We start from the raw sequence: 19,841 nt of genomic DNA, 5'->3' as shown, positions 1-19,841 counted from the left end.
TCCCAAATTTCCCAGCCAAGAGCTGCCACTCAATCCCTGCTGCTGCTCCCATCCAAGGCAGTGTTCCCAGATGCTGGATTTGGATATTCCAGCATTTTCAAATTGTTTTCTTCAAGCCATCATTTCCCAGCAGCAATTCCTCAGCCATCATTTATTACAAAGCATTTATTCTTCACCCCCCACGTGGCTTTTGCTGCTGTAACTCATTTGCTGCCAGCATTCCCATTGTTCCTTTCCATTTCCCTCTCCAGCTTTTCCAGCATGGCTGTGGGGATGGATGGAAGTTAATTTAGCAGGAATATCTCTTAGATTTGCCAGGGTTGTGGGGGTTTTTTTATTATTTACAGCAGCTCTTTGCTGGCTGTGCCTGTCCCTGGAGCTGTGGCAGATGGGAGATTTAAAACAGGGATTCAAGCAAGTTCCCACTGGAAAACTGGATCCAAATTCCCATTTTTTTTGCTGGGAGCTGGACACAAAAGCGCAGATAACTTTCTTCAAAAACAGCAACACCTTGTGATCAGCAGCGTTTGTTCTTGTCCAGATTCTGGAATTCTTTCACAGGATTTCAGGAATGTCAGGCTGGAACACGTCAAACACATTTCCTTTTCTCTCCCACAGCCATCAGCTCACCATGGATGAAGAAAATAATATCCAGGAATATCCTATCGACCTCCAGCCCTTGGAATCCAAAGTGAAAATGTGAGTAAGGAAAAGTGTTGGGTCTGTCTTGGAACGCAGCTGAGGGTGTCCAATTCCTGATCCATCCTGGATTTCTGTGTAACTGCATAAAACAGCTTCCAATTAGCAAATTAATTAAGTTCTCTATGTTTAAACACGTGGAGCTGAGAAAATTGGGATTGTTCAGCTTGGAAAGAAGAGAAGGATCCAAGGTGACCAAATTGTGACCTTGCAGAGCCTGAAGGGGTTCCAGGAGAGCTGGAGAGGGACTGGGGGCAAGAGATGGAGGGACAGGAGCCCCTGGGATGAATCAGAATCACACAGAGTCCCCTTGAACCGATTTGCAAATGTTAAACATCAGTGTTGCACTGATTTTGTCATTTCCTCTGTGTAACTAAAGAATATTTGGGAATCTGCTGGATTTTCCCATGAGTGCAGAGAAGCCAGAGGAGGGAAGTGCAGCACAGAGGCTTTCCCATGGCGTTTTTCCCATCCACCATCAGTTTTCCAGGGATCCCCTGGAAAAAGCAGCCCTGGAAGTGCAGAATTCCTGCTCTGGGTGTGCAGCACAGCCCTGCGGCTCAGGAAAAGCGGGATTTCCTCGGGAAGCAGGGCAGCACATCCGTGTGGCTCAGGAAAATCGGGATTTCCTCGAGAAGCAGGGCAGCACAGCTCTGAGGCTCGGGAAAAGCGGGATTTCCTCGAGAAGCAGGGCAGCACAGCCTGAGGTTCAGGAAAAGCGGGATTTCCTCGGGAAGCAGGGCAGCACAGCTCTGAGGTTCAGGAAAAGCGGGATTTCCTCGGGAAGCAGGGCAGCACAGCTCTGAGGTTCAGGAAAAGCGGGATTTCCTCGGGAAGCAGGGCAGCACAGCTCTGAGGTTCAGGAAAAGCGGGATTTCCTCGGGAAGCAGGGCAGCACAGCCTGAGGTTCAGGAAAAGCGGGATTTCCTCGGGAAGGAGGGAGTGGCGGCACTCAGCCAAGGCGCACGCTGACACCTAGTGCACCGCCGGGAAGGGAGGGATGCGCATCCCAGGGCTCTGGGAATGAGATGATCTTGGGAATGAGCTCCCGAACTTCCAGATGCCACCGAATCATGGAATCATGGAACGTTCGGGTTGGAAGGGACCTTTAAAGACCTTTTAGTCCAGCCCTGAGCAGCGATAGTTTTAATTAGGGCTCGTCAGCCTGACTTGGGGTGGTTTTAGGGAAGGGGCATCTCCCACCTCGCCAACCTCATGGAAAGAAATCCTTACTCATATCCTAAATCAACCTTGGAATTCTAGAATAATTTTAATTTTTGCTGTACATTACATTCTATGGAGTTTCTCCTGGGATCAGTTACTCTAAAAGCTTTGATATTAAATAATTAAAACTTGCCCACATATTTATCAGAGTCCAGGATTCCTTTTGGAGCCTCTCCCAGCTCAGATCCTCCAGCCCTGGAGGAGGAATTGCCTCCATCCAGCAAACACTGCCTCACTTACAGCCCATTCAAATATTAATGCAAATTAAGATATTAAAAGGGCATGAAGTTTCAAATGAAAACCCAGTGTCTTTTAAGCTTTTGGTCATGAAAATAAAAGCCAGATAAAAGAATCCTTTTTCAGGGAGCTTCCTAGGAGGGTAATTATGGCTTAAACTCAGTCTATTCTGCTTTAAAACAGAAATACATGTAAATATAAATATAAATATAAATATAAATATAAATATAAATATAAATATAAATATAAATATAAATATAAATATAAATATAAATATAAATATAAATATAAATATAAATATAAATAAATATATAGAAATAGAAGTAGAAGTAGAAATAGAAATAATTTAAATAGAAATAGAAATAGAAATAGAAATAGAAATAGAAATAGAAATAGAAATAGAAATAGAAATAGAAATAGAAATAGAAATAGAAATAGAAATAGAAATAGAAATAGAAATAGAAATAGAAATAGAAATAGAAATAGAAATAGAAATAGAAATAGAGATATTTGTCATCCCAGTGAATAAACCCTCAATTGCTCTAAAAATCCTACAAGGAGCTAATTCTGCAGAGAAGTTGTGGATGCTGGAATTGTTCCAGGCCAGGTTGGATGGGGTTTGGAGCAACTTGGGATAGTGGAAATTGTCCCTGCCCATGGCAGAGGATGGAATGAGATGACATTTTCCAACCTAAACCATTCTGGGATTCCATAATTCCATGATACTGCTCTGGCTCTCAAATTCCAGTTGTATGTGAATTATAATCTGAAATGTGGATAGGAAGTAGAAGGTTGTTAATGCCTTTAAATGAACAAATGGATATTTTTATTTTGATTATGGGATGTAGGAGAAATTCCGACTTCTGGATGGCCTCAGCTGAGATCACTTCCGTAGGTTTTGGGATTGGGTTGGACTCTGAGGAACGTGGAAGGAGTTTGGAACCAGATGAACTTTAAGATCCTTTCCAACCCAAACCACTCCAGAATTCCCTGCCTCTCCTTAATAAATACCCTAAATTATCCCAGTGGTGCCTTATACAAACCCTACAGAGGTAACTCCACGTGATCTTCAGCCAGCCAGGAAAACAAAACACAGGAATCCCCCAACCCCAGTGTTTTGAGCCAGGGATCTGGATTGAATTCTTTGTTCCCTCAGCATCCAGCGAGCGTGGCGTGAGCACCTGCAGCGCCAGGACCTGCACAGCCCATCCCCAACATCACCAACATCACCAACAATGTCCCCAACGTCCCCAACGTCATCGACCTCGGGCAAGATGAGCAGGTCTGTCAGCATGAACACCTTCTCCGACAGCAGCACCCCCGTGAGTCCGGCTGGAATTCCTCCTTTTTCCTTTGTTGCCTTCTTTTCTGGGATTTGGGATAAGTGGAATCTCAGATGTGGGTTCACCAGGTTGATAATGGGTTAAAAAGGGATTTTGGGGTGTCTCAAATGGCCTCCAGGCAGAGATTGTTCTTGTAAGCTCATCAGGATGTGTGAGTGTGGATATCAGACCTGGATTTCAGCAGATTTTGGAGGTGTTCTTGCTGGAAAAAAGGTGCTTCCCAGTGGTCATGTGTCCTGTGTGTTTAGGATATTGTGTTCCCAAAAAATCCTCAAATTGTGGTGCTTTTCCTACAATGAAATGCGTTTTCTTGGCTGATTTTTGGTTTTGTTTGGTTGATTTTTATACTTGATAAAAAAGACTTTGAGAAGTTGATTTAGGGGTTCAAAATTAAATTGATTTTGGAATAAATATTCCGGCTCAACCAGTGGCTGGAGGCTGCATTTCTGTTTTTAAGGTGACTCTAAATAAACCCCAAATGCAGATCCCATTTCTGGAATACAAACAGCTCCGTGACTGCCTCTGAATCGGGATTTTTAGGACAATAAATAAATAAATACAGAGTCTGGAAATGCTGCCTTCAGCTTTGTGATGGAAGAACAAGGAATTACTGACTGGAGTGCATGGAATAACTCAGGAATTCCAGGAATTCTGGCACGGTGTGTGGTGCAGGAAGTGTCTCCCTGCTCCTCAGGAGGGAACAGGTTGGTTGGATCCTCACTGTCAGTGGATGTTGCCACTCACAGGACAGCATTTGGTGTCTTCTGAATCCCTACAAAAATCTGGGAATCATTGTCAGTGGTGTTATGCAAGCTGAATAAATTTAATTCTACCTTCAGTTGCAAAGTTGGAGTGATTTTAATCTCGTAAAGCCCAAGGCACTGATCAAACATCTTTTCCATGATAAAAACCCTGATCTTGGAATTTTGGGGATAATGTGACACTTTCCAGTGTTGATCCAGGTGTTGATCCAGGCCCAAAGCGAAGCTGGTTCCAGCAGGTTTATTTTGGGACACGGTGCTTGACAGAATTTAATAAAATATTCCTGAGGGCACTGCTTTATATTTAGTTGGGAGCTGGAGAGCAGGAGGATAAAGTAGGCTGGAATATTGGGTTAGACACTGATGTTTCATGGATTAAAGGGATTTGATTCCTTTAATTAGAGGAATAGATGAGGATATAAATGTTTATCTGCCACTGGAATCTGCTTCCACCAGAGGTCCCTCGTACCCTGTGCAGGGACGCTCGCGGGTGCTCCAGAGCTCCTCCAGCACTAATCTCGTTTGGAAAATGACGCTTTTGGGATGTCTGCGGGTTCAGTAAGGGCATCTGGGAGTTCTGTATTTGTGGGGAGAAGGTGATGGCTCCATCTCCGAGTGTTTGTGGGTAGAACACGGGGTTCCCCCGGACCTTCCCCATGGAGAGAACTGATGGAACGGGTGGAATGTCAGAGCTTGAGGGATGAGATGAGAAACAGAGAATTCTTGTTTGGCTGCTGCTTTGTAGCAAAGAAAGGTTTGTGTGTGTGTAGTACAAACAGTTTTTTAACTGTTTTAACTGGAAAAGATCTGTTATTGATCACTGATCAGATTATGGGATGAGGAGCACACAGCCTGGAGCTGCGTTGTCTTCACTTGCTTTTGTTTTCCTTTTGCATCTTAATCCTTGCTAAAAGGAAATCAGAAGACAGACGTATAACAGATTTTGAACAGATTTTCTTCCTTGAAAATGTTTTAAATTTTGTTACTGTGTAGAAAAGTGCCCAAACTTCCTTTCTAGATGGGTTTCTGCTTATTTCCTCCAAAATCTCTGAATGGTTTGGGTTGAAAGGGAACTTCAGGCTCATCCCACCCCTGCCATGGCAGGGACACCTTCCACTGTTCCAGGCTGCTCCAAGCCCCATTTCCATTCCCTGGGAATGTCCACCCTGCCTTGGACATTTCCAGGGATCCAGGGGCAGCCACAGCTGCTCTGGGCACCCTGAGGTGCCCACCCTGTGCCCAGGGAACAATTCCTTCCCAGTATCCCCTCTAAATTTCCATTCCTTCAGCTTGAAGCCATTCCCTTGTTCTGTCACTCCAGTTCCAAATGAAGTCTCTGTTCTCTGTCCTTGTATCCCCGTTCAGATTCTGGAAGGAGCTCTGAGCTCTGCAAACAACTTCCACAAGTTGTTTGGAGAAGACTCCAGGCTGAAAAATTCCAATTTTCCCAGACTGTCTCCACAGGGGAAGATCTCCAGTCCCCTTGTCAACATCATGGCCTCTTCTGGACTTGCTCCAACAGTTCCTCGTCCTTCTTACCGTGGGGACACCAGACCTTGGCGCAGCATTCCGGGGGGTCTCGGGAAGAATTCCATGTCCAGGAGGATGTGCTAGGCCAGCTCCCACCCTGCTGGGCTGCCCGGGAGAGGAGCGGGAGCCGCCCGGGATGCGCTGGCGGTGCTCGGCCGATCAGCACCGCGGGCAGCGGCGGGGCCGGGCCCGCTCAGCACCGCGGACAGCGCCAGCTTCTCCCGCTCCTCTCCCAGCTCGCTGCCTTTTAATGGGGATCTTACCCCAACCCTGTCACTCCTGACCTCCCGTCCTGGCAATGCACCTCTTTTCCTCTCCTAAAAATCATTGGGATGCTCGTGAGAACGGCAGGAACTGATTCCGTAAAATTCCCATTTTTTTTTGCTTGAGCCAAGTGCTCCAATAGGCAACTTCCTACCAAGAAATGTTTTTTTTTAGAGGTGTAACCACACAAAAGCTGCTTTTCCAACCAGGAATGGTTATTTCCCCACCCCTTCTCCATCAGTTGATGCCACAGAAATATCCAGTGGGGAAAAGAGGCAGGACTGAACTCCTCTGTCCCAAACTCCGCTTTGTTTGTCCTTCCTGCCACACAGGGCAGCTTCAAAGCTGGGACCTTTCCCAGTGATTTATAAAGGTTTGGTGCTAAAATAGAACAAAATCCCTCTGCAGCCTTTGTGTGTTCTTCGGTCTCCCAGGAAAATCCCATTTTCCCACTGGTGTCTGTGACATTCCCAGGTGTGTTTTGCACCTGCAGGAGAGATGGGAAGTTGAGGAAGAGGGAAAATCCATGTGTGGGAGGCAGTGAAATCCTAACAAGCAGTGGGGTGTTAATTCGGGGAACATTCCCTCTTTCCTGCGAGCCTGAATCCCCAAATCCATGAGCAGCAGAGTGGGAACCATCTGATAAATATTTACAATGTGGTTTCTATATAATGTAAAAATGCAAATCCTTGCTCTTGAGCAGCGTGGATGGAAACATAATTAAAGATGAGGGAGACAAATCCAACTGAGATGAAAAGGCCTTAATTAGAAATCAAATATTTGATGGGTTGGGGAGAAACATTAACGCTGATGTGGCTGTCAGATAACACTTGGAATGAAGGGAACATGGAAAAAAATGTTGTTTTCAATCCTTCCCATTGGCTCTGGATAATCTCAGCTCTAAATGTGAACAGGGAATTCACAGTGCTGCTGCCTAACGTGGAATTTGTCATTTAAATGGGTTTTTATGGAGAAATCGTTGTTGAGTTTGTGTTTATTTGTGTTCATAATCATCCCCAGTGATTATCCAAGTTTAAATCCCTTACAAATATTATCCCATGGGATTTTAACTGCTGGGATACAAAAGGACCCTCTTGATCCTTTCTGCTGGTGGGAGCAAAACACCAATAATTTCTTCTTTTTTTATGCTGTGTGTATTGAAGGTTGGTACTGATGTGATTACTGATGCAAATTTGAGTCCTCGTGGTTTAACAGCAGCAAAATCAATCCAGAAATGATCTTGGTTGATGATAAAATCACTGATAAGACATTTCTGATGATGTTTCTGTGGGAATATTCGGCTGTTGGAGACACTTGAGAACAGTTCTTGGAGTTCTGGGGTGGGTTTAGCTCCGTGAATGTTCACGGTATCGATGAGAGGTCTCAAAAATAGTTTTATTTATGTCCTGCTTCAGGAAATTTGGCTGAATCCTTTATAAATCCTTTCTAAGTTAATTCTATGTACAATATCTCATTTATTCCCACAGCAGGGAAATTCCACAAATTTCTTCCTTTTACAAAGCCAGGTCCCCAGATGAAAATAATATTAATGAATACTTTAATTTTTAATTAAACAGGGGGGTGCAGAGCAGATCTGCACCAGCACAGGAAGTTCTTGGGGGGTTTCTCTCCAGCCCTGTGGCAACACACTGAAAATCCAGAATTTCTTTTGTCTGAGGAACTTCCAGAGGGCAGGAGTGGATGGGATATCGGGAAGGAATTATTCCCTGTGAGGGTGGAATTCCCAGAGAAGCTGTGGCTGCCCCTGGAATCCTGGAAGTGTTCAAGGCCAGGTTGGACAGGGCTTGGAGCAGCCTGGGACACTGGAAAATGTGGGACTGGATGACCTTTGAGGTCCCTTCCAAACCAAACAATTCCATGATTCTCTGCCCTGAGCAGTAAGCTTTGCTGATGGCATTTGCAATTCTTTGGGAATGATGATAATGGGCTGTTTTCCTTAGGCTGGAGAAGATCCCATCTTTTCCTGCTGTTTAGGATGCACAGCTAAAATATCCTAAAATATGTAGAGTTTCCAATGAGACCCTCTGGGATCTCAGCTTTGGGTGTTGGTGACTCGAGAGCTGGGCACAGATGAGGACACAGCAGAGCACACCAATAATTCCTAGGAATTATTGGGAATATCAGGATCTGGCAAATCCAAAATTACAAGGCCTTTTGTTGTCACCCTTCCCAAGCGCTGACAATGGCAGAGATCAAACAGCTCAACCCAGAGTCAAATACTGGAGCAGTGCAGGAAATGGGAATGGATTTGGAATGGCAAGGAAAGACTGGGAATTGGTGAGTCTCCAATATGGAATTATTTGAGACAGGGAGATTTCCAACCACAGGTTTCCCACAAGGAATTATCTTCACTGGCTGGAATGGATTCTATTTTCATGGGACCAAAATAAAATGGGAAAATGTAAGAAATTTAAGTAATGGACAATAAAGTCATGATTAGAGCAGTAGGAATTAGATATATAAAATATATTTAATAGAAATTTACTGGGATGGAGGGAAAATCCAATGGAAATTGTCCCATCCTGAGCCATTAAATTATTTTTAGCTGTTCTATCAGCACTGAAATGTGGCAGCAGCTCTTTAATGGGGTCTATTACAGGACAGTGGATCTTCCCAAATATATCCAGATTATCTCCTCCCAAAGGGCAAAGTATTGATTTCTGCTCGTAAAATGAATTACCAAAGTAAATACAAAGGAAAAGTACATTTTTGTGGGAATAAATATGATTTGAGCTATTTCACTGCTTGGAATTAAGGCAACTAATAATCATTATTCTGGTTTTTGGGAGATTCTGACTCTGTTTCAATAACTCCATTTTTGGAGGCAATTTTCCACCTGTGAAATGACTCCTTAGGTTCAGCTAAAGGTCATTAGAAAGACATAAATAACATTTTAGGGAAATATTTAAGGAAAAAGTCGTGTTTTCTTTGGGAATTTCTTGAAGGGAGTGAAAATTTCACACTGGGGGTAAAAAAAGGCATTTGAATTTTAACAAAGAACCCAAAGTGAGCAGCAGGGAGGTGCCCTGGTGGTGGTGCTTCATGTCCCACCTGCTCTGCCCATCCTGGAGCTGATCCCAACCACGGGTGGTGCTTTAGGGAGGAAGGTTGGGCAGCTTTGCCCCTCAACAAACACCTCCCTAAATCCAGTTTTAATGGACATTCCCACATTGGAGTTATCCAGCTCTTCAATAAAACCTGATTAAATCCTGTGTTAATGGAGATTTCCATGTTGCAGTTATTCAGATTTTCTCCCAACCCCATCTCTCACACCAATAATTTTTGGCAAAGCCACCCTTTAGCAAAGGTCTTTAAGAGATCAAAGTCCAGCAGTGGACTCTGGGGTTTATTTTGGATTATCCATTACTTCCACAATTTGTTTGATTGCATCACTTGGCTCTCCCTTTTTCAACTTCTGCTGCTCTTTCTCCCTTTCCTTTAAAATATCAGCTTCTGTGAACCCCCAAATTCCCCAAAGTTCCTCTGTCCTACCCACGTAACAGTGAATTTTGGAGGGGTTTCCCGTTTCCCAGGCTCTTCTCTCCAGCAGGATTTTGTTCAGCAGTGCCAGGATCACCTCATACCCCACTTGTGTCCTTATCCCTTGGACTGTGGTTTAAACTTTCCTTCACTGCTGACTTCAGAAATTTTGACCTTATTTTGCCCTTTGCTGACACTGAATTAAATATTTTTTCCTGCTGTTGGCCAGGGCAGGAAAATTCTGGGAGCTGAGCAGTTCTGGGAACACCAGAGCCAGGTGAACTGTGGAATTTTCCTGTGGTTTATTACACTGGACATTTTCCTGCTGTTCTGATAACACATTCCCCACACTGTGTGTACACCAGTCCTTCACTATTTGAAAATTTCAAAGCTCTTGTTTTTCCAACTAAACCCTTGTTTCCAATTCCTAATTAAGGCGCTGCTTTAATTGCATCAATTCCTCTCATTCCGAGCCTGAATGTGGAGCTTGGAACACGCGGCTCCATTCAGGTCAGCAACCACGCTTTGGCTTTTCCAAGGTATTTAAAATTCCTTCGCTGTTCCAATAAAGCTCAGCCAGTGGATTATTTCTCATGGACAGACAGTCCATCCTTCTCCTGGGGGTTTTATGGACAGAGTGTATAAAATGATAACACAATGAATGGGCCACTTGCCATCCTCTATCAGCTGCTTAAATCAGCTGCTCCAGACAGGAATTCAATACAGGAGAAGCTGTTCCAAATGGATTTTTCAGGTACAAGGCATAACAAGGAATTTCAGGAGTATTCTTGATCCATTGGCACTGAGATAGCTTTAAAGACATTTATGAGCCTTCAATAAAGATGCTTTCAAACCATATACAGAATAATAAAATCGCTTTGGTGCTCTGAGGAGCTCAGGAGAAAATCAAATTATTGTTAGATTTGATTATGCCAGTGTCCAGAAATCCCAGATATTGGATAAAATCCGCTGAGAAGCAAAAGGAGAATCTCATTCAGGGAGGGAAAGGGAAAGAAGGTTTTGCATGTAGGAATTGAATATTCCCCTGTAATTTTATTTTTATGTAAATTATGTAAATTAGATGAAGATGTCATAATATTTCCCATGCTGAATTTGTGTTATTTGTGAACACTGCAGTGCTGTTTCCCCCTCTCCTGTAAAAACCTGCGGTGCTTCCCAGAAAGCCGGGGATTTATCTCATCTCCTGTGTTTAATTTTGCAAAATTGGGATGCAAACTTAAATAGGATATCTCAAAGCCAAATTTCAGGAACAGATTTCCCAGCTTGAAGGAAGTGGAAAGGGAATACGGAGGTGCCGTGGAGAATTCAGTGTTTTTAATCCAGAGCTGTGTTTTTTGGGATGCAGAGAAATTAAATTCGGCTGCCCAGGCAATTGGCAGATTCATGGATTCACCATCCCTGGAAGTGCCCCAGAAAATGTGTGGATGTGGCACTTGAGGACATTATTTAGTGGTGAACGTGGGCTGATGGTTGGATTTGATCTTGGGAGTCTCTTCCAACCTTAAGGACTCTGTGATTCCATGAAATGATGGCCTTGGTGTCTCTCCCAAAACTGGGGATCCTGCTGTGGCTTCCTGCCCATTTGGGGCCCATTTTGATGTTTCTCTTCCTGACGGCCAAATATTTCCTGGATTTTCTTCCAAAACAATTCTAAATTCGCTTTGTGGGGTGGAGTTCCATGGGTGGCTGTAGGGCAGGGCTGGACCTTTGTCTGTCCCTTCCCATTTCTGGGGGAAAAAAAGCCCCAAAGCTTTGATTGACCCCTAAATCTCTTCTAGGACAACACTGAGGCTCCGAAGAGCTTGGAATTTGCAGGTACAAATCCCAGCCTGGCTTTTCCATGTCCCAGTTCCCATTCCATGCCTTTAATCCTGATACTCTTCTTTGTTAAATCCATCTGCAGGAAATCCTTCATTCCCTTCTAATGGAACAGATCCTTTGCTGCTCCTTATCCCCAAATAAAGGGAATTGGACAATTCTGGGCCTGGATTGTGACCTTTCCCTAAGGATTCTTACTCCTTCTTGGAGAAACCTTTGGGAGGGCACCGATTCCCTGCAAGTCTGAGCCTGACTCATCACATCATCAGAAATGCTGTAAAAATATCCCAGAGTTCCTTAACTCGTTTTCCAGGGGGAGTTTAATGATCCAGAAAATTAAGAATATTCACTTTTTTTTGCCCAGCGAGAAGATACTTTAATTCCAAACGTTCCCACTTAATTTCCCTCAGAACAGAAACTCAGACCTTCCGTGGCAATGTCCTTTCAGCTGTCCTTGCTTTTGGGATTTATCTTTTCCATGCTTTTATTTTAAACCCTGCTCTTTGACACACAAAAAAAGAATTATTTCATTTATTAAAGGCTGTGCCCACCATGAGATAATCATGGCAAAGAAATGAGAGGCTGTCACCGACTCCTCTCTCCATGAAAAAGGAATTGCAGAGCTCCTGGCTGTCAATGGATGCATTTTCCAGCAGCACTGAAGGGCTTTATTTGGCTTTTCACAGCACCACTGTCCTTTGTTTCCAGCCTTTGCCACACAGTGGAACTTTGTCTGCTGGAAGAGTTGATTCCAATGGCAGAAAAGGTCCTAAAAACTCATGGAATTTCTTTGGGGATACAAGAGCCTCAGTAAAGGTTTCATGGCAGGAGCATAAAGAGGGGGAAAGTTGGAGAAGGGTGTTGCTTAGAGTGTGACAGAACAAATGAGGTTGGGGCAGGTTTGATTCAGGTAAATCTGGGTTTAGTCCCAAACTGGGGCACTTCCAAGAGGGATTATTTTTTTTTAAAATGTGCAAGTATAAACTCTAATTAAATATTTTTTTAAAAAAAGTTGAATTAAAGGTCATTTTTAGCATAACCTGATGTCGGGGTTTTCGCACTTAATTAGGGCTGAACAGGAACTTGAGTGTGGGATTTGTTTATGGTGTTTTGTCCTTTTAATGGTTTGTTTTAGTGTCTTCTCCAGTCATGGAGCAGCTGAACCACTGGGAATGAGCTGGGTTTGGCTGGATAGTCTGGATTGATCCATGTCAGAAACTTAGATGTCTACAAGTGAACTCCCAACGTGTTGGATTTTTTGTTCCTCCTGTGTTTTCCTAGAATTCCAGGATGATTTGGGTGGGAAGGGAGATTAAATGCCATCCCACCCCATGCCTTGGGCAGGGACACCTTCCACTGTCCCAAGGTACTCCAAGGGATGGGGAAGGTGTCCCAGAATGTTGCTCATTTCCTTGGTTAAATCAGTGCTGGAGATAAATTTAATTCCTGTGGAATTTCACTTTAAACACAGAAATTCCCTGAGGTTTTGGGAGTTCACCCTGATGTAAATGGAAATGTAGCTGTATCCTAACGTAAATATTTCCATGTATGAAGTAACTTATAATTGCATGATCCAGATGTTTTCCTGTTCCATAAAACCTGGATGGACACATGTGAAACACAAATATCTGGTATCCATCTGCATCCCAACTCCTGGATCCCTTGGCACAGGGATGCTGTGGGATCAGTCCCTAAATTCATCTCTCCCTGCCTCCATATTTTGGGGATCTTTCAGAGCAGCCTGACTTTTCCCACTGACTGCTAACTCAACTTCCTGCCCTTCAGCACCACAATTAAACCATGGGAAAGCCTTGCTTGGTCATTAGGATGAAGAATCTAGGATTGGAAGTTGTTGCTTATTAAATATTTCTTTTAAAATGCTTCATTTTTAAATGTAGCTGGTTTGGGAGATCAGCAGATGGAGAAGGAGCCGTGAACCTCTCGTGATCACAGCCAAGATGCCTGGAAAAATGTTTCCACAGTGACACTAAAATCTTAATAACCTGTCAAAGGCGCTGCTCAGGAGAGGTTTGGGATGAAAAATAGCTCCAGGATTTCCAGCTGAACAATGCTGGGTTCATGAAACATCCATCAAAACCCAAAGTGAAAGTTAATTTACCTCAAGTCTTGCTGCTGAGCAAAGCCAGGGCCTACTTTTTAATTTTCCAGGAGAAAACTGGGCATTTCAGCCAGGACTTTCTGAGAAGTCAGATTTGTGAGGAGCAAAATCCCAGTGGTGAAAGACTGGGAGTGATCAAATACTTGAAGGTGCTGTTAAATCTCAAATAATTGTGACCTCAACACAAAAACTGGAAAAAAAATTAAATATGTAAAAGCAGAGCCTAATTAACCTGACAGATTAATTAACCCCTCAGGGAAATTTGGACAATTGGCTCAGGAAAAACTGAATTGGTTTTGGACAATCTGATCAGGAGAAATTGAAATCTCCTGGAGTTCAGGACAGCCTGGACACTCAAATTGTTCAATTTTGGGTGGCCTTCAAACAATCAGACAAATAGGAGCTGTTCCCAGGTAATTTTCTCCCAAAATATGAAATCCCTGCCTCTTCCTCTCACAGATGCTGTCCCAAACTCTGCATTTCTCCCCATCACTGCAGGTTGGTGTTGCTTTATTCTGGGGGAGCTGCCGTGGTCACAGAACTAGTTTTGGAGGTTTTTTTAGGTTTGTTTAAAACAGGGCCCTGTGGAAGGAAAGGTGAATTTGAGTTTTGCCATCCTATCTTTAAGGGCACAACTGGTAATGGCCCAGCCTGAGACAGGCAGGAGAAGATTTCCTTGTGCTTTAAAGGCCTCTGAGTTATCCAGGGTTTTCTGGGAATCAACATAAGGAATGTGGGGACACCCTTTAGGAGCTGATTGGAGCTGTTATGCATTTAAATTGTCCCATTAGGGGGCCAAGCTCCCCTGGCTGCCAATAAAGATCAGTCTCAGGAGAGCTATAGAGGCTATTCCAGGAATTATTCCTGCTATTTCCCACCTTAATGGGTTGCTTATTTTAGGAAAACAATGATTTTCTCCAAATGAGACAGCCTGAAGTTTAACCTTTGTGGGCAGGTATTTATTGGCTGTGATGTTCTTATCTCTTATCCGAGATTTATTCAGTAAATGAGTTTATACCAACCTGATTAGGCCCTGCATGGATCCAGATTCCTGAATTCCTTCTCAATTCCTCCATTCCCTGCTCCTCCCAAACCAACAGGAATCCCAAGGAGACAGTTAAAAACCAGAGGTGGGGGCACAACAATTTCCTGCAGTGGCTTTTGTCCATAATGAATAATAAAACTAAAATAGAAATATTAATGGGTGCCTCTAATACTCAGCTCTGCTTCACTTCCAAATGAATGAATTTAAATAGAAGATGGAATATTTAAAATATCCTAAAAAAAATATTAATACCTGGATGAACGTTTTTTTTTAAAAATACAAACAAAAAGAGGTTGATAAAACAAAAAAAAGGGGGGGGAAGAGTGAAAATATTTATATGAAGGGTTAAGAGATTTCCATTGGCATTTACCTTCAATTTTCAGATTAATTTTCTTGCCAGGGTTGTGATTTCACTGCGATGGAGGTTGGGTGTTAAATCATTTTGCCAGGATCTTCCTTTAAATCCTTCCCCCTTCAGTTGTCTGCAGGGAGCTGATGGAATTAATGAGGGATTATTACAATATTCTAGATTTGAAACATTAAATAACAATCCCTCCCTCTGCCCCCAAGACATCTGACTTTTATTAACAATTCCTAGAAAAGACTGACACCGGGAAGCTGCAAATCCAGCTGCAAATCCTCTTCCCAGGAATAGGATCTGGGAAAAAGTCAAATAAAAAACTCAAATGAATTTATTTTCCCACAAATCTGCCAGATCTCATTTGTAAGGTTTTTGTGGCCCCTCACTATTTTGGCTGACAGGAGTTGGAGAAATGGAATCCAGCAAAGAAAATCTGGATTTTTTTTTGTTTTTCCCCTCTCCAGCGATAAAAAATCATTCAGCAATGCTGCTCTGAAAAGTTCTTTATTCTTCATTAAATTCTCTCTGCTGCCACCTCATATTTTGGGATCCAGGAGATCCTGGCCAGAGTTTGTGCTGCCACTGGATTTTTATTGTTTCCTGGGAGGGGAATTTATCCTGGTGCTGTTGTTCATGGGATGAGAGAAGCCTTGAAATCCTTGGTTTTTATTTACCCCAAGCCAGCTGTGTCCAGGTGTGGGATTGGGGCACCCTCGAGGTGTCCATGGATAGATTTGTTCCTGTGACCAGGGCTTTGCAATGTTTATGTGGTGAAAAAGAAAACAGAGTTTAAAAAAAAATTAAAAATTAAAAAGAAATTTCAAAATTATTATTTTTTTTAATTTAAATAAATCTAAAAAAGTAAATCTAAAGAAAATTTTAAATTTTAAAAATTTAAATTAAAAGACATTAAAAATAATTTTAAAATTTAACAAGTGTCACCCCAGTTAAGAACTTTTTGGGATCAATTTGCAGTTTTAATGCTGAGGGTTGGCCTCGGATCAAAGATGGGGGGGTCATTTTGGTTCTGGTCTCCACCAATTTCACCCAGCCCTTCCATTCCCTGACCTGAAATGCAGAAAATGACACAAAGGAATTATTGATGCTCAAAAAAACCTCCTTTTCCAAGCCAGGGATTGCTTCTTCGCGGTTGGATTTGTGCTTAGGGAGCAGAATTTGGGATCAGAGCCGCCCCTCTGGAGCAAAGGGAATTTGGGGAGCTGCAGTGAGACCCTTCAGGAAAGGCACTTAGGGGATGGTTTTTGAGGGATGATTTATTTTCCATAATTAATTCCTGTTTTGGGAATGGCTCCATGGCACCTGGGGTCCCTGAGCCATTCCTGACGCTGGTTTTCCTCCTACCACCGGGAAAATCCCAAGGATTCCCTTTGCTCCAGGGTTCAACTCCATCATTCCCATCCCGCTCTCATCCATAAAACCACACTCCAGGAAGTGAAGAGCTCTCCCAAATCCATGAATAAATCCCAGATTTTGCTGTGTCACCGCTGCCGAGTGATGTCACTGCAAAAAATGCAAATTAAGCCATGGAATGAGAGCTGACTCCGCTTTTCCGAGCTCACCTGAGCCACTCCCAACCCAAATTTATCCCTCTGCCAGAGCCCAAAATCCGACTGTTGTCCCAGAAGGAATGTGCATTTCCAGGAGGGATTTCTTCTGTTTCCCAGCGCTGATTTTATTGTCCTCGCTGATAATCTCTTAATTAGCCTCCCATCAGCGCTAATCACTTGTTTCCTCCTGATTAGGGAGCCTGAGAAATAAATACGGGATGGGGAATAAATTAGGAGCAGGAGGTTGGGAGTATCTCGCGTTCATTCCAGAGGCACCGGGAAAGGCACAGCAGCGTGGCTCCAGGAATAAATTAATTAACGAGGGCTGATTTCAACCACCTCATGGATATAAATGGAGATAAAATCCCACTTTTAGTGTAAAATAGGGATGGAAACGTGTCCTGGAGCATTGGAATTGCGGGAGAGGGAGAGCAGCAGCTCCACATTCCCTGTGCTCCCACATCCTCTCCAAAACAGGGAGCTCCTCCTGGCCCATCATTCCATGATATTCCAGACTCAGGAGGTTGGAACACCCAGTGCTCATTCCAGAGTCACCAGGAGTGGAACATCCAGGAATAAATTAATTAATGAGGGCTGATCTCATGGATATAAATGGATAGAAAATCCCACTTTTAACATAAAATAGGGATTGAAACGTGTCCTGAAAGGCTGGAATTGCAGGAGAGGGATTGCTGGGCTCTCCACATTCCCTCCTCTCCTGCCTGAGCCACTCATCCCCATCCTTCCCTCCCTCCCTCCCTCTCTGGAACATTAGGAAAGTAAAGAAAGCTGAATAAATGAAAAGCTCTGTGAATTATTTATCCCTCTGGAGCGGCTCTTCCCAGCTTTTCCAGAGCCCTTCCTCCCCCTCTGCAGCTCAGCTCTGCTTTGGGTTGATTTTAAATTATCCAAGGTTTCGTTCCAATTTTAATTCTCCCCTGTTAATTAATAATTAATGTCCTCACTTGCTCTGGAATCTCTTTTTTCCCAAGCAGGGATTCAGGGAAAGGGAACAAGGCTGATCCTACCCTTGCTCAGGCTCCACCACTGCCTAAGTAGGAAATAAATTCAGATTTAAACTTAAAGTTGTGGGGTTTTTTAACTTCTTGGTGTATTTCCCCCCTTCTTGGTGTGTTTTTTCCCTTTTCCTGTATTTTTTCCAGTTTTTGCAGCGTTTTTCCAACTTTTTGGTGCATTTTTTTCCCCCTTTTGCTGTATTTTTCCTGTCACTGTGCTCCTACGTTGACCTTCCCCAGGTTTTTTTCCTGGCTGCTCAATTTCTTCCCTTCAATCTCATTTTTGGGGGCTTTTCCTTCCAATTTTTGCCTTCTGCGCCGCCATCCCCATTGATTTTTTGGGTTTTTTTTATTTTTTAATATTTTTCACCCCATTTTTTGCACTTTCTTCCATTCTCTCTGGGTGTTTTTCACCCCAGGTTTGCTCAGGAGGGTTTTTCCCCCAATCTGCCCCTGCTGGAGGTATTTTACAGCCAAAATATCTTGAGGATCTTTCCATATTTCCAACAGCAGATGGACCTAGAATGCCAAATTCTGGGATTTATCCCCTTTTTTTTTTTCCTGGGATTTATTTTCCTAGTTTTTGTTTGATCCAGTCATAATTTAATCCTTGAAAATGTAAAATTCTCTCTTGAATGTTCCTCACATTTTTTTTTTATTCTTTAAACCTTGAAGGGTTTTCTTTTTTTGCCTTGTGGCTCTTCCTGGGGATTAACACATCCCTGAGGAACTGCAATGGGAAAAAATGAGGGAAAATAAATATATTTTTATTTTAATCATTCCTTTCCTGGAGGAGACTTGCAGGGAGTACTTTGTGTCCATTTTCCAGCTGTGCTGATCCATGAAAAAATAAAATTTACCTAAAGCAAGGCTCAAGGAGGGAGCTGAGGACGCCTCTCCCGGGATTCTCCCGCTCCAAATGTCAGCCTGGATTTCCTGTCAGGATGCAGAACATCCCAACAGCTGCTCCTTTTACTCCATTAAGAAAGGGAATTTTAAAAGTCAGGACAGGTTATTTAAGGGAATAACCCCTGATGGGGGTGAAATTTCCAAGCTTTGGAAAAGGGAATTATGACAAGTTGGAATTTAAGTGGTAGAATGGAATTAAGGGTTGGAAGAGTTGGAATATTGGTCTGGGATTACTTTATTTGTGGTTTGACTTGGAAAAGGGGGAATTTTTCCTGCCTTTTCCCACCATCCAGAGAGCCTGTGGAAAGGAGGAGTTCACAAACAGATTTGAAGGCTTGGTGCTTGGAAATCAATCCCTGTTTTTTGAGCTTCCTGCAAATTTCTCGCTGCTAGAACTATTCCCACTTTTCTTGGATGATCTCTACATTTCTATAACATCTCCCACTATCCCAGGGTGCTCCGAGCTGGCCTTGGACACTTCCAGGCATGGAGCATCCCTGGGAAAATCCAATTCCATCCCAAAATCCCAGCCATCCCTCTGCCACTGTCAGCCATTCCCCCTTTCCCTGTCCTTTTCCAAGGGGATGGGAATGGGAAGAGGAAGGTAGAGTCAGGTTTAAGTTTGTTTGTGCTCCAATCTCATAAGGAGAAACCCATTAGGGAAAATCCTAATCCCTTATTAAAAAGGGGGAATTAAAGGAGCCAAGGAATCATCGCTCATTAATCACAGTTCATTAATGAATTAATCATAGTTCATTAATGAATTAATTCTGAGCGAGTCAGGGACAAACTGGCTAAAGATGGGGAGGGACATTGTAATGTTAACTTTTACAGAAGTGACTAATACCTTTATTTTTATAACTAACAATGGTAAAAATGTTTGTAAAAATAGCTAAAAACATCTGTATGATTAAATAACATTAAAAAACCCATAAAAATAATATTAAAAAACGTAAAAAACATTTCTGCCATTAACCATTCAATTATCAATAACTCCCCATTTATGGCTGTAAAAAACCAGCATATATGTTGTAAAAAGATAACGTATACATTGGGAAAAAACAGCATACACAACTCTCAAAAATCAAACCTACAATAATGCACGAGTCAAAGGTGAAACCAAGCTAAAAATTCCCAAAACGTGTAAAAGAAGTAAAAAAAAAAAGTTTAAATACATATAATCTTCATAAATATGCATTTGCTAAAATGCATAATAATAAATGAAATTAGACAATACAATAATATTATAAATAATATTAATATTATATAATGAATATTATAAATAGATAATAATTAATATTAGGTAAATAGAATTGTTATAGTTAACCAGCTTGCATCTAGCCACGGATGCACCCAGTGCTGTGAAAGTCCCTTTATATCCCTTATTAAACTTCTGAAATTTTAAAAAGTAAAGCTCATTTCTCA

At 42.6% G+C, this 19,841-nt stretch overlaps 1 protein-coding gene across 1 annotated transcript in view; it reads left to right on the top strand.

Moving 5' to 3' along the window:
* The first annotated feature begins 618 nt into the window (after window positions 1-618).
* Window positions 619-19,841, top strand: part of SCHIP1 (schwannomin interacting protein 1) — a 69,520-nt gene continuing 50,297 nt past the window's right edge. Inside the window, exons 1-2 of the mRNA XM_088061102.1 lie at window positions 619-699; window positions 3,317-3,482. Coding sequence (XP_087917228.1) covers window positions 632-699; window positions 3,317-3,482 — 234 coding nt within the window. The 5' untranslated portion in view covers window positions 619-631. The remainder of the gene's footprint in view (window positions 700-3,316; window positions 3,483-19,841) is intronic.

The sequence above is a fragment of the Pseudopodoces humilis genome, chromosome 11, assembly GCF_049639895.1.
Source record: "Pseudopodoces humilis isolate 2021_Gansu_Grassland_sample_001 chromosome 11, ASM4963989v1, whole genome shotgun sequence".
Lineage (NCBI taxonomy): Eukaryota > Metazoa > Chordata > Aves > Passeriformes > Paridae > Pseudopodoces > Pseudopodoces humilis.
The sequence above is the reverse complement of the archived record's forward strand: the minus strand, read 5'-3'. Positions and strand labels throughout refer to the sequence as shown.